We start from the raw sequence: 12,544 nt of genomic DNA, 5'->3' as shown, positions 1-12,544 counted from the left end.
GAGTTTTTTCCTCTCGTGAAACAAACAAAAGGACAGAAATACCCTCCCTCCCATGGTACCGCTTCAATGAGGAGGTGCAGTACCATGAGGTACGGATGATTTCTGACCGTTGGATGATGCCAGATCAACAGTCAGAATTTGGTACTGCACAACCTAAAGAACAGTAAAAAACCTCGCAGTATAAGCTCAAAAACGGGTCAATGCCGGCATTTACAATGACTGAAAACGATTGCAAAATTGACTCGAGTAGTTTTGTATGAAACGATTCGAATAATTCTGATTCAGATTGGTGACACTAACTACTTTTGAAGTGGTTGCCAAGCGTAGAAAGATTGGCGCCGTGCTCGTACTTGAATTATTATATGCTTTTGGAACTTTGTTGCTTTGATTATGTGATGTAGCGAATGCCCGAAAAGGATAACGCTACCTAGATGCTTCGCTGCTATGAGTCATATATAGCACCCATATATGTTTGAAGGTTCAGTATTCAGAAGTCCTATATACTACAAACGTTCAGGATTATTCAGAGATGTTCTATACTACAAAAGGGGGAAATTTGATGGAAACAGTGAAATAAAATACTAGCTGATCAGAATTATAACTGAATTCAATTTTGAAAAATATAAATTCATGGCATGGATTGATTGGAGCCGAGAATGAGAAAGGATGACACGTTCGTTCACCTGAACTCTGAAATCTGAAGCCTGATCAAAACCTGAAGTAGTCTCTTCTCAATATTCAGAAAAAAAAGAGCTGCATTTTTTTTTATGGCTGATGTAGCGATCGGCCGCATCAAAATCTGAGGCTGAAAGCCACCGGGATATGCTGCGTCCACGGAGACGACAGATGCATCCTCCGCATACACTTCAGATTTGCTATGATCACTGACACTGACACGAACGAACACTCGTTCTTGCGTGCTGCACCACTCGGTCGCAGATGCTTCTCGCGCGCCGCGAGCTGAATTTTTCTTTTGTTGGCTAGCTCACCTGCAGCCAACGCCACTCGCTCGCCGCGATCGATCTATCCACGTACTGATCACCAGCGGTTAAAACCCCCAAACACATCAGCAGCAGCCTCCGTCATCTCCACGCAGAGATTGATCAAACTCGTCAGTTAATCACCAGTTGGAACAAGATCGCATCAGAGTTTCCGGAAAACTGTTGGTATAATTTGATGGGGGCGCTGGCGGCGTCGATCGCGTCGCACCTGCCGTCGGGGGTGTCGGCGGCGGTGGCGGCGCTGGCGGCGAGCCCGGGGGAGGTGGTGAGGAGGGCGGCGGGGCTGGAGGACGAGCTCCGGGAGCTTCTCCGGCTGAACGGCGGCGGGCGCGGGCGGGGCGGCGCGGCGGCGGAGCAGGGGCAGGGCGAGCAGACGAGGGACAGGTTCGTGCGCGCGTACGAGCGGCTCAAGAGTGAGCTGCTCAACGACCGAGCCTTCAACTTCGACTTCACTGAGGAGACCAGGCAGTGGGTCGCCAAGGTACGTCTTACTCTCTCTATACCTAATGAACACGATTAATTGCAAGCTTATTACTGTACATGTGGTTTGGATTAAATCATGCTTGATCCATGGATCGTTAAGGTTTAGATGCGGATTTAACTCGGTTTTCATTAGCACGTTTTTTTCAAACTGCTAAACGGTGGGTTTTTTAAAAACATTTTATATAAAAATTGCTTTAAAATATCAAATAAATTTATTTTAAGTTTAAAATAACTAAAGCTCAATTAATTGATTTTTTTTGTTTTGCGTGCTCTGACTTTATCTCCATCTTAATTTCTCCCAAACACTGTGCATACATAGTTCTGTCACGGACAAATGTCAAAATTTCAAACCTAACTTTAAACTCCATGTTGGGGTTTTTCACTCCAAGTATATTTTTTAGCATTAGTTTTTTAACCATAAATAATACATACTTTGACCAATAACATTTATAAAAGTAAGATGCTTTAAATAAAAAGAGTTGCATATTATGATAGTTTGTTTAATGATAAATCTAGTAACATCAATTTTATATTATTGATCTTTTTTTTCTATTAAATAGTTAAAGTTAAAAATGATTGACTTAGCGCTATTCTGAACATGCTTATATTTTGAGATGGAGACATTATAAAATATTTTTGGTTGCTTAATTCATATGGCTTCTCTATACGCATCAAATTCACATTGATGGTTATGCCTGTCAAGATGAGTTCTTTAACTGTTCTTGGTACTAGTACCACTGAAAAAATGGTTCTTTTGTTTGTAACTTCTATGTTCAATACTTCAATCTAATCAAACCTGCAGAAATATTTTAACCTTGTTGGTTTGTTTGGTAAAATACTTTTATATGGTGTTATCTCCGATGTTTCTGACGAAAATGGAAATGTAATGCGTCCTCTGATGTTTTCTTTGCTGTTGCAGATGATGGACTACAACGTGCCAGGAGGTGAGCAAGCTAGCATCCATGCCCATGCAGAATTGATCTGGCCCTGCTGCCCTGAAAGCTAAGCTGACATGTCTCGTGACGTTTTTCTGAAGGGAAACTGAACCGTGGGCTCTCGGTGGTGGACAGCTACATGCTGCTGAGACAAGGAACCGAGGTTGACGACGAGGATTTCTACCTCGCCTGCGTGCTCGGTTGGTGCGTCGAATGGGTAAACAACACCGTCATCCCTGCCCAATCACTAGCGAAACAAAACTCTGTTGTGTCAGTCTGTCAGATCTTGGTACTATTCATCATGAATTTTGGTGCCTGAATTCTGCAGCTGCAAGCGTCAGCCCTTGTGCTCGATGACATCACGGACAACGCCTACACGAGGCGAGATAACCTCTGCTGGTACAAGCTACCAACGGTGCGATCCATTACTTGCTGTGTTCTCTTTGTGGTAGATCTGAATCTCTGTCCTGAGAATGATTGATTAACTGAAAAATGTTCGTGTAATTGACAATTATGTCAGGTTGGCATGTCTGCTATAAACGATGGTGTGCTGCTCAAGTGCCATGTCCAGGCAATCATCAAGAGATACTTCAAGGAGAAGTTCTACTTCCTGGACCTCATGGAGCTATGGAACGAGGTAATTGGAGGGCCTGAACAAACACAAAACTTGTTAGGATTTCATCTTTAATTGGCATATATTGCTCAGTTTTGATCTTTGTTTTTTGGGACAGATAGGCTTGCAGACTGCCATGGGGCAGATGCTGGATCTCATCACCACTCATACCGGCGCCAAGGATCTCGCCAGATACAGAATTCAGGGGTATGCATGCAGTGTTTAAGTAACTCTACTCAAGTTAAAATAGCATTAGTGATTTCTCTTAATTTGCTCCCAAATTGATTCTGCCAGGTACCGTCGCATTGTCAAGTACAAGACATCATACTATTCGTTCTACCTGCCGGTGAGTCTGAGCTTCAAACTGAACAGTTAAATGAATGATGAAATTCCTCTAGTTCTGAAAAGACAACTGTTTGTTGTAGTAGACCAGTAGTTCTGAATTTGTTTCCTTTTCATCAGGTTGCATGTGCATTACTCTTGAATGGCGCGAGATTGAGTGACTATGTTGAGCTGAAAAATGTACTTATCGAAATGGGCGTATACTTTCAGATACAGGTCCGTTTATACTTCCTAAATGGTTGTATTGTCCTCAACTTCATGATTAATTCTGACATAAATGCACTTCTCAGGATGACTACTTGGATTGCTTTGGTGACCCAGAAGTGATTGGCAAGGTACTTACATAAAAACTTGTCTTTACATTTTGTTTCTGCTGGTAAAATGCTCTGCTTTACTGAGCTCAATGTGGTACAGGTTGGAACAGACATTGAAGACTACAAGTGTTCCTGGCTAATAGTACAGGCTATGGAACTCGCCAATGAGAATGAGATGAAAATACTATATGTAAGAAAAACCACAATTTTTTTCTTCTATGCTATGATCTCTTCGGAGAAAGCAACCACAGATTTTTTCCAAGTACTAACTGCACATATATTTGCGTGTAAATTTGTTGATTTCTCAGGAGAACTACGGGAAGTCTGACCCAAAATGCGTAGCAGAAGTGAAGAGCGTTTACAGGGAGCTTGATCTTCAGGTACTACAACTCTTTCTAACCAGACTAGTTAGAAAGCATAATAAGATATGCAATGCCATGATCCTTTTAACAAGTTCATCTGGTTCTGTACTAGCCACCCTGATTGTTACTCGAAAGGTGAATTTTCCAACCACAGAAAAACGAGACATCTAACTGTGAACGTTTTTCTTGCTCCTTTATTACTTATGTAGGACATATTTTTGGAGTACGAGTCAAGAGTTTACAAGCACCTGGTTTCGACCATCGACGCCGAGACTGACCGTGCAATTCGGGATATTTTGAAGTCGTTTCTGAAGAAGATTTACAGGAGGAAGAAGTAGAAACACCTTTCCACAGTGGCTGCTTGAGTTCGGACACAACCGCTTGGCAAGTTGGACAGTTGGAGGATGCGATGCGCTACATTGAATGACATGCATATGCCCTCTGATACTGTTCACAAAAAAAATTGTAACTTCTGGAACTGGGAGAGGATACCGCCATGCACACATGTGGCTAAGTAAAAGAAGACATATGTATTGTGTTGCTATGTGACACTAATAATATGCAATAGAATGGTCTTCCGTAGTATGTGAAAAGAGTATGTTTTTTAATGTTAATTTGGTAATAAAATTTTTACCAAAATATAAACAATGGTATGTATGGTTGTAGATGTATAAATTCATCCATGTTGAGAGCATTGTTGGACCGGACATGGCAATCCATGAAGTGTTTTAGTTGGGTGGATGGGACGCTTTATTTTTTTAAGCATGAGATGAGCCAATCTTTTTTTAATAAAACATATACTAATTATTCTTAATCTTATTCTAATCAATAATAGTTACTCCCTCCGGTTTCATAATTCTTAATGTTTTGGATAATGACATGGTCTTTAAAATATATCTTCTAAAATATATCTTTGTCTATATTTTGTTATTAAAATATACACAATAAATTAATAATTTTTACTATTATTGTAGTACTTTGTATGGCAAATATGCATATGTTGTTCTAATGCCTTAAAACTAAATAACTTTCGGTTCTGCTAAATTTGTGGCGCCACAATTTTACCTTGATTTCAGTCGATTCTTTGACCCACACGATTGACGCCGAGATTCGTGCTCTTGTACATAACCACCAGAAATACGATAACTTCACCGAGCAGATGTGTTACGTTGGGTACTGCTACATGCTCGTACACAGTTGCACATTGGTCAAAGTAAGAGACCGTACGAATGAGAACACGTAACGAGAGAGGGCTAAAATAGTTAGTGTTATATAATTACTTCCTACTTACACTATAATTACATACTATTTATATATGTAATTTAAGAACTTACATATGTAATTTTGAGACTTACAGTGTAAATACATTAAAATTACATATGTACATATTTGAGACTTACAGTGTAAATACATTAAAATTACATATGTAATTTTAGAGACTTACAATGTAAATATATTCTGACTATTTTTTCATGAAAAATATGACGCCATATAGATAGATAATCCCATAACTTTTAAGTTATTGATAGTCAAAGTTATAAAACCCTCTGCGCCAATTACATTGCGTCCATCCACCCTCGCCGTTGAACCAAAACACATGTAAAATTAGGGGAGTAAGTTCACTTTAGGTCTCTCTATTTATCGCCCAGTCTGATTTTCGTCCATGAACCGTAAAACCGGGTACGACCCGTCCCCCAACTTACGAAAACCGGACAAACGAGGTCCCTCGGCGGTTTTGGCTGACGTGGTGCCTACGTGGCTAATTTGACTCGGTCTTCATCTGACGTGGCAATGACGTGGCGCTTACGTGGCAATCCAATCCGAAAAATAATAAAACCCGTGGGACCCACATGTCAGTTTTACACAAAATAATAAAAAATGGTGGGACCCACGTGGGCCCCAAACGTCATCCTCACTCCTCCCTGTTCTCTCTATCCTCTCTCTCCCCTCTTCTCTCTATCCCTTCTCTCTATCCGGCCGATGGAGCGGGGCGAGCGGCGGCCGACAAACGCGCGGGGCGGAGTGGCATCGGGCTCCACCTTGCCCAGCGAGTCGATGATGAGCGACAAGCTTCAGATGCTCAAGAGAGGGATGTGCCCCGTCATCGCCTCTCACGGCCCAGCCGACCGCCTCGCCATCGTCGCCTTCTCTGGCGCCGCCAAGCGCCTCCTGCCGCTGCGCCGGATGACGCGCCAGATTGTCGACCGCCTCCGCCGCCTAGGGCCAGGAACAGCCGCAGGCCGTCTGCATTAGCGACGCGCTGCGCAAGGCCACCAAGGTGCTTGAGGACCGCCGCGACCGCAACCCATCGCCACCGTCATGCTCCTCTCTGACACGCAGCAGCAGCAGGATGCGAGGAAGCCCGGCGCGGTCCGGCGCCCGCCAGCCGCCCCTCCGGCCACGCGAGTCACGCACGTCGAGATCCCCATCGGGCCAAGGGAGGACGACCAGATGGGAGACGGCGCGTTATCGGAGCACGCCTTCGCGAAATGCCTGGGCGGCCTCGTGAGCGTGGTGATGCAGGAGGTGCAGCTGTTGCTGGCGTTCCCGACGGGCGAGATCACGGCGGTGTACTTGTGCGGCCACGGGCAGCAGGCGGCAGCCCTTGGCGGCGGTGAAAGCGGCTCCGCGGTGAGTGTCTCCCTGGGCGAGAAGTACGCGGAGGATATTCGATTTGTTTGTATGATCCTATCAATCCGTAAGGATTCAGTGGCTCATCTTCATCAACCATCTCTTGTGCTTCTCAGCAAATGTTAACCCCAACAGTTAGGAATCAAAGAAATTGAATGGCAAAGCGATTTTAGTTCTCATATGTGGAGTAATAATGAAGAAACATACATACTTATCGATGATTTGTGTAGGTCATAAACAACCATTAGCCGTCTCTGCAGGATTGCCGCCATGAAGACAAACATAGAACACATGCCAAACATGACAGGACAGGGAATGTCTCGTCATCGTCGTCGCCTTCTTCCTCTGGTTTCTTGGCCAACGGCGGTGATGGCCGGTCGCCTTGTCTTATTCGTTGGTTTCTTGCCGACCGGAGGCGATGGTCGCCTCGTCGTCTTCCTCGGGTTTCTTGGCGAATGGCTGCGAGGGAGATCGTCGTTTGATCTTGTCAATGGTTGGATGCAGCGGGCAGGGAGGAGATCGTGGAGGCGGCGGTGGACCAGGTGAAGGTGCTGGAGGACACGGTGGCCGTGCTGGAGCCTGGCTGGAGGCGCAGTGGCGTACCTGGAGGTGCAGCCGTGCAGGTTGGCGGCACCGCCGCCGCCGCCGAGGTGTCCGTGTCGTACCGGGAGGCGGGGAGAGAGGAGGAAGATAGGAGGGTGAGAATGACATGCAGGACCCACGTGGGTCCCACCATCTTTAGTTTCTTTTAACTGACACGTAGACGTCCAGTTTTTATTATTTTTGGGATCGAATTGCCACGTAAGCGCCACGTCAGATGTACACCGAGTCAAATTAGCCACGTAGGTGCCACATCAGCCAAAACCGATATCAAAACCGCCGAGGGACCTCGTTTACCCAATTTTCGTAAGTTGGGGGACGGGTCGTATCCGGTTTTGCGGTTCAGGGATGAAAATCAGATTGGGCGACAAATAGAGGGACCTAAAGTGAACTTATTCCAAAATTAGGATAGCCAACTCTAATGAGAGATCCTAAATTCAAAATGTCATACTCCCACCAAATTAGGTCTTTCCTTAGATCTTGTCTGGGCCGTAGCAATTTGATTGTGAATATTATTCAGAGCCAAATTAGGCCCATCATAAATTAGAGAACCGATCCAAATTGGGCCATGCTAATTGGAAGGAGGACTGGACGACCTGCCTAACCGGCCCATGCATTCATTCATGATCAACTACTAATTAGCTGATGCGCATCTTCAGAGTGACAGTCCCAGATTAAAGCTAACACAGCAAACATCCAGCTAGATATGCTTTCATCTCAATTAGTTCTTGTAATCCACTAGCTTCTTGCTAAACGTTCTAGTGAAAGATGTAATTGTGTTTTCATATCAATAAAACGCGCCAAATGGCTTCCCTAAAAAAAATCATCCAGCAAATCATTTCAATTCGCTCCCATTCAGGCCCAACAACCCCACGTCCCGGCTTTACTGACACTACGCTAAATCCAGCAAAGTTCATGGACGAACATGCATGTTCCGGCGATCAACCGGCTCATAATCTCAGCGGTTTCCGCACCTGCCACTGTTGCAGCAACAGGCAACCACAGCTGCCGTTGCCGCAACAGTACGCGTAGTTAGAGACGCAGCGTGCTCGCATGTTAGGCGTCACGTGAAGCAGCGGCCTTAGATCGAGCCAAGCACGCGAAAGTTGGCCCAAATGGCGTCTAGAATTGGATTTTTTTTTTCATTTTCAATTTTATTTTTTTAATATTTACAGAAATATTATACCATCCAAAATATTTACACAAATGGCTCCTGCCGCCTAAGTGGAGGGTGGCAAGGTGTGTGCATTTTGCACTTAGGTCCCTTGCCGCCCTATACAAGGGCTGTAAGGGGGTAAATGCAATTTTTGCCGTACTAAAATTGCATTTTTCTAGTTTTTTTTCAACTTGTCCGTCCCTCACGTCACCCTGCCGCCCTACTTCTGTAAATATTTTCGCGGTACAATATTTCTGTAAATATTAAAAATAAAAATAAAAAAATGAAAAAAATTCTCTAGAATTGAGCCTACGTACGTGCTGTAGAGTTTAGTTGGCGATGATGAGATAATACCTGGTCGGCCGACGTACGTACCTGACGGCCTGAAACGCTGGATCGATCGAACCTGTGTTTAGCTTCTCTTCTTCTGTAATCAGAGGATAAGAGCGATAAAGGCAATAACAAGCTGAGAAATAAATGCAACTTGTTCAGACTTCAGAACTTGATTGATTATAACTTAGTACTTCATCCACTCTAAAATATGAAAATTTTTAGGTTGTTTAGTAAATACTAAGGTTAAGTCAAAATAATATTTCCTTTTAGTAACTGCTGTTAATTTAAATACTTGAAAATCCTTATATTTTGAAACAACATAACGATATTCTAAGTACCTCTTCACAGACAGGCCTGCAACATGCGTCACGCAGACTTTGATGATTGATGCATCATGCATCACGTGCTCATGGTGGCAGAAGGGGTCAGCAACGTAGCTTGCTGTTCTTTTCGCTATGATGACGCCAATGGAGCTACGAAGTAGGAAATACATTGGTATTTCAGTATTTCAGTAACCAGTTCTACGAGCAGCAATAGCTAGCTACCACCGCCCGAACCACCTGTTTGGCAGAAAATTGAACACTCGCATGAGCTCAGCAAAAGGCCTACCTTCTGGTTCGATCTTCTCCCGCCACGTTCTGCACTTGTGCAGTCAACAAGCAACCGATCCAGCTTCGGGGGCCTCTACAAATACAGCTCCTCCATAGACTTCACTTACCTCGCAAATCACAAGCAACATCACCACAGATCGATCGAGACAGCTACTGACATCAACGTGAAAAAGGGAAGAAGAACTAACCATGTCCATGCAGGAGATGCTCCGCATTGGAGACGACGACGGCCGGAGCGATGCTCTGGAACGCGAGCTCAAGGAGAAGCTGAGGTTGCGCGGCGATGCCTCACCGGCGAAATGCACCAGGCAGGAGCAGCGGTGGCGGTCTGATCATGGCATCGTCGACGCCCGCGAGAGGTTCGTGCAGGCGTACGGCCGCCTCAGGGACGATCTCGTCGGCGACGACTCGTGCGAGCTCACCGACGAAGCCAGGCGCTGGCTTGCTCAGGTATACTGTATATACATTATTCACTTGTAACGGGGAAACTGAAGCTAATATTTTATATAATTTCATTGTTGAAGAAAGTGAAGTTAATCTTCTATATAGTTTCAGTGCTAAAAGTTTTGATTCCTTCTTATCTTTATTTTCTTTGGGCAGATGATCGACTACAATGTACCTGGAGGTGAGGAGGCATCTTCTAAAGCATTGCAAGTCTGAACATCTCTGATCTGAAAATTGGACAAGTGTTAAAAAAATATAGTGCACACTTTACATTCAGAGAGTGCAAGTGAATCTAGCTGAGTTTCGGTTTTGAAAAAAAAAAAGAGAAAAAACCTTTTACAAGTGTCTCAACTCTCAAGTCACAAAATTTTCAATGCAATCTTCTGTTTCTCTAAAGGAAAGTTGAACCGAGGGCTGTCAGTGATAGACAGTTACCTGCTGTTGAAACAAGGAAGTGAGGTTACTGAAGATGACTTCTTCCTTGCTTGTGTGCTTGGTTGGTGTGTAGAATGGGTAATGTTGCTCAATCCATCTGCTCATCATCCTTTTATTTCTGAATCTGCTCATGCCGATACTAACCGGTTTCAATTATCTTTGGTTCTATCAAAAATGCATGTAGTTTCAAGCATGTGCACTACTACTTGATGACATCATGGACGATTCACATACCAGGAGAGATCAGATTTGCTGGTACCGGCGACCTGAGGTTCTTCAACCCATCTTCACATGATACTCTGATTCTCTTGATAAGCTGTAACAAAACAGGCCACTTAGTTCTTCCACCTATATTTCTGTTACAGGTTGGCCTCAGGGGTATAAACGATGGTATCATACTAAAATGTCACATCTTGATAATGATAAAAAAGTATTTCAGAGAAAAGCCTTACTTTCTTGATCTCTTAGAAATATGGAGCGAGGTCAGCAAACATCTGAATTACTACTGAAACATCAATTATCATAATTTCTGATGGTGGTTGATACTGTTTAGAATGGATATTTTGTTCAGATAGCTCTGCAGACTTCTCTGGGGCAGATGCTTGATCTTATTGGCACACATACTGGAGCAGATGATCTTGCAAAATACAGTATTGAAGGGTACATAATCTATGATCCATCTACCTCTCCCTCTCTTTTATTTAATATTTGATTTGCTTATGATAATATTGGGATGTTGCTCGTATTCAATAACTATCTTTTCTCTTGTCATGTAGCTACCGTCGCATTGTTAAGTACAAGACAGCGTACTACTCCTTTTACCTTCCTGTAAGTCTGGAAGACCGAAACTCAGATGCAATCCTACTTTTCACTTCTGTCATAACGTCATGTATCTGAATATAGGCTGTAGAACTGTACAAGTTCTTCAAGTTCACGATATCATATGAATCAGATAATAGAGGGGTTTCTTTGCAGCAAACTCTTGAAAAAAGGTGCAGGAAAAACATGTTGAGGAAGAATGAAGTAGGCTATCCTAAATTCTGATCATACCTGTCCTCAGTTGCTACATGAATCTTTTTCAGACAGAAATTACGTTCTTCAGATGATAATTGTGGCGTGCAGTACATTGGTTGGTAATCTATGTATCTTCAATTAGTGCATTATGATGTTCACATTTTCCTCTACAACTATAGGTGGCCAATGCTTTGCTCTTATCTGGCGCAAAACTTGAAGACTTCAGTGGTCTAAAGGATATACTTATTGAAATGGGCATATATTTTCAGATACAGGTATATGGCATGCTTTTTTTTCTTTAATGAAACCTTAAAGTCAATTTTACCTTTACTTTGCCTTTTCAGGATGACTACTTGGACTGTTTTGCTGACCCTAACACCATAGGCAAGGTAAGGACAAAGATCAAAATAGTTTTCAGCAACTAAGAGAACAACTGACAGCTGACATTATTCTACATTGAAGATTGGAACTGACATCGAAGATCATAAGTGTTCCTGGTTAATAGTACAGGCTCTTGGTCATGCTGACAACAATCAAATAGAAGTACTACATGTAAGTTACCATCTTGTTCTATCTGAAAAAGTATGGACATGAACAGAAATAATAACCTCCTGCGCAATTCAAAGAGGAACTATGGCAAGAAGGATTCAAGTTCTGTTTCCGAAGTAAAGAGGACTTACGCGGCGCTTGATTTGAAAGTATGCCCGTGATGTTACCTTTTCTTTAGCTCATTTCACATTGCTTGCTGTAGTAATGTAGATATGGGCCATTGATTTGGCTGACTGTGAGTTCTGTCCTCCCCAGGATATCTTCTCTGAGTTCGAACGTCGATGCTACAACCACCTGGTCACCTCTATCGAAGCTCAGAAGGATCATGCAGCACGGGAGATCCTGAAATCATTTCTGAAGAAAATTCATCAAAGGAAGAAGTAGTTAATAAGTTATAACAATTATGACCTGTATGAGCTTATGGTAACATTTAAAAATGATCGAAATCTATCTCCCCATAAGTTATAATAACACTATCTCCGGTTTCAAACGTATGACGATGTTACTTTTTAATTCGTTTGAGTTTAAGCAAAAAAAATCAATGGGTGTCACATACATTTAAAAACGGAGGGAGTTTCAAGTTACCAACGGCCATATTCATTGCAACATTCGTAAATCAGATTAAAGGAAAAAAAGATCAATACAATGCTTGGGTTCCCAATGACTTTGCTTCTTACATTTCTCTAGTACGATTGGTCGGATCCAATTGATCAATATTTAC

At 43.1% G+C, this 12,544-nt stretch overlaps 2 protein-coding genes and 1 long non-coding RNA gene across 7 annotated transcripts; 2 read left to right on the top strand and 1 right to left on the bottom strand.

The window, feature by feature from the left end:
* Nucleotides 1-886: 886 nt before the first annotated feature.
* Nucleotides 887-4,773, top strand: LOC127770432 (farnesyl pyrophosphate synthase-like). The gene is made up of 12 exons (XM_052296155.1): nucleotides 887-1,482; nucleotides 2,404-2,428; nucleotides 2,521-2,636; nucleotides 2,748-2,834; nucleotides 2,940-3,056; nucleotides 3,151-3,239; nucleotides 3,327-3,378; nucleotides 3,495-3,590; nucleotides 3,665-3,709; nucleotides 3,789-3,878; nucleotides 3,997-4,068; nucleotides 4,260-4,773. Exons 1-12 carry the CDS (start codon nucleotides 1,177-1,179, stop codon nucleotides 4,386-4,388), a joined length of 1,224 nt encoding a protein of 407 aa, XP_052152115.1. The 5' UTR covers nucleotides 887-1,176; the 3' UTR covers nucleotides 4,389-4,773.
* A 1,451-nt stretch (nucleotides 4,774-6,224) lies between these two features.
* LOC127770433 (uncharacterized) lies at nucleotides 6,225-12,153 on the bottom strand. 3 transcript variants are annotated; one of them, XR_008016960.1, is made up of 10 exons: nucleotides 11,991-12,152; nucleotides 10,495-10,576; nucleotides 10,261-10,384; nucleotides 10,001-10,052; nucleotides 9,570-9,836; nucleotides 9,380-9,478; nucleotides 9,109-9,243; nucleotides 8,792-8,864; nucleotides 6,893-8,691; nucleotides 6,225-6,792 (listed from the first exon to the last, which is right to left on the bottom strand). It is a non-coding gene; the product is annotated as an uncharacterized LOC127770433 (long non-coding RNA). The 3 variants fall into 3 exon arrangements; XR_008016959.1 differs by having other exon boundaries at nucleotides 6,893-8,864; nucleotides 9,380-9,483; nucleotides 11,991-12,153; XR_008016958.1 differs by having other exon boundaries at nucleotides 6,893-8,864.
* On the top strand, nucleotides 9,473-12,317 carry LOC127770431 (farnesyl pyrophosphate synthase-like). Of its 3 annotated transcripts, none has more exons than XM_052296153.1 (13): nucleotides 9,473-9,831; nucleotides 9,982-10,006; nucleotides 10,223-10,338; nucleotides 10,445-10,531; nucleotides 10,626-10,742; nucleotides 10,832-10,920; nucleotides 11,037-11,088; nucleotides 11,236-11,283; nucleotides 11,454-11,549; nucleotides 11,619-11,663; nucleotides 11,737-11,826; nucleotides 11,901-11,972; nucleotides 12,079-12,317. In XM_052296153.1, the coding sequence occupies exons 1-13, from the start codon at nucleotides 9,571-9,573 to the stop codon at nucleotides 12,205-12,207; spliced, it is 1,227 nt and encodes a 408-aa protein (XP_052152113.1). In that variant the 5' UTR covers nucleotides 9,473-9,570; the 3' UTR covers nucleotides 12,208-12,317. The 3 variants fall into 3 exon arrangements, with proteins under 3 accessions (XP_052152113.1, XP_052152112.1, XP_052152114.1); XM_052296152.1 differs by having other exon boundaries at nucleotides 11,164-11,283; XM_052296154.1 differs by lacking the exon at nucleotides 11,236-11,283.
* The last annotated feature ends 227 nt before the right edge of the window (nucleotides 12,318-12,544 follow it).

This window comes from Oryza glaberrima, chromosome 4 (assembly GCF_000147395.1).
Source record: "Oryza glaberrima chromosome 4, OglaRS2, whole genome shotgun sequence".
Taxonomy (NCBI): domain Eukaryota; kingdom Viridiplantae; phylum Streptophyta; class Magnoliopsida; order Poales; family Poaceae; genus Oryza; species Oryza glaberrima.
The sequence above is the reverse complement of the archived record's forward strand: the minus strand, read 5'-3'. Positions and strand labels throughout refer to the sequence as shown.

What these genes read in the sequence shown, in the direction of transcription:
- LOC127770432 (XM_052296155.1), top strand. Translation starts at nt 1,177, where the DNA reads ATGGGGGCGCTGGCGGCGTCGATCGCGTCGCACCTGCCGTCGGGGGTG. An exon ending in GGACTACAACGTGCCAGGAG is followed by an intron (nt 2,429 to 2,520) that starts GTGAGCAAGCTA and finishes GTTTTTCTGAAG; the next exon opens with GGAAACTGAACCGTGGGCTC. An exon ending in GCGTATACTTTCAGATACAG is followed by an intron (nt 3,591 to 3,664) that starts GTCCGTTTATAC and finishes TGCACTTCTCAG; the next exon opens with GATGACTACTTGGATTGCTT.
- LOC127770431 (XM_052296152.1), top strand. Translation starts at nt 9,571, where the DNA reads ATGTCCATGCAGGAGATGCTCCGCATTGGAGACGACGACGGCCGGAGC. An exon ending in CCAGGCGCTGGCTTGCTCAG is followed by an intron (nt 9,832 to 9,981) that starts GTATACTGTATA and finishes TTCTTTGGGCAG; the next exon opens with ATGATCGACTACAATGTACC. An exon ending in ATCAAATAGAAGTACTACAT is followed by an intron (nt 11,827 to 11,900) that starts GTAAGTTACCAT and finishes CGCAATTCAAAG; the next exon opens with AGGAACTATGGCAAGAAGGA.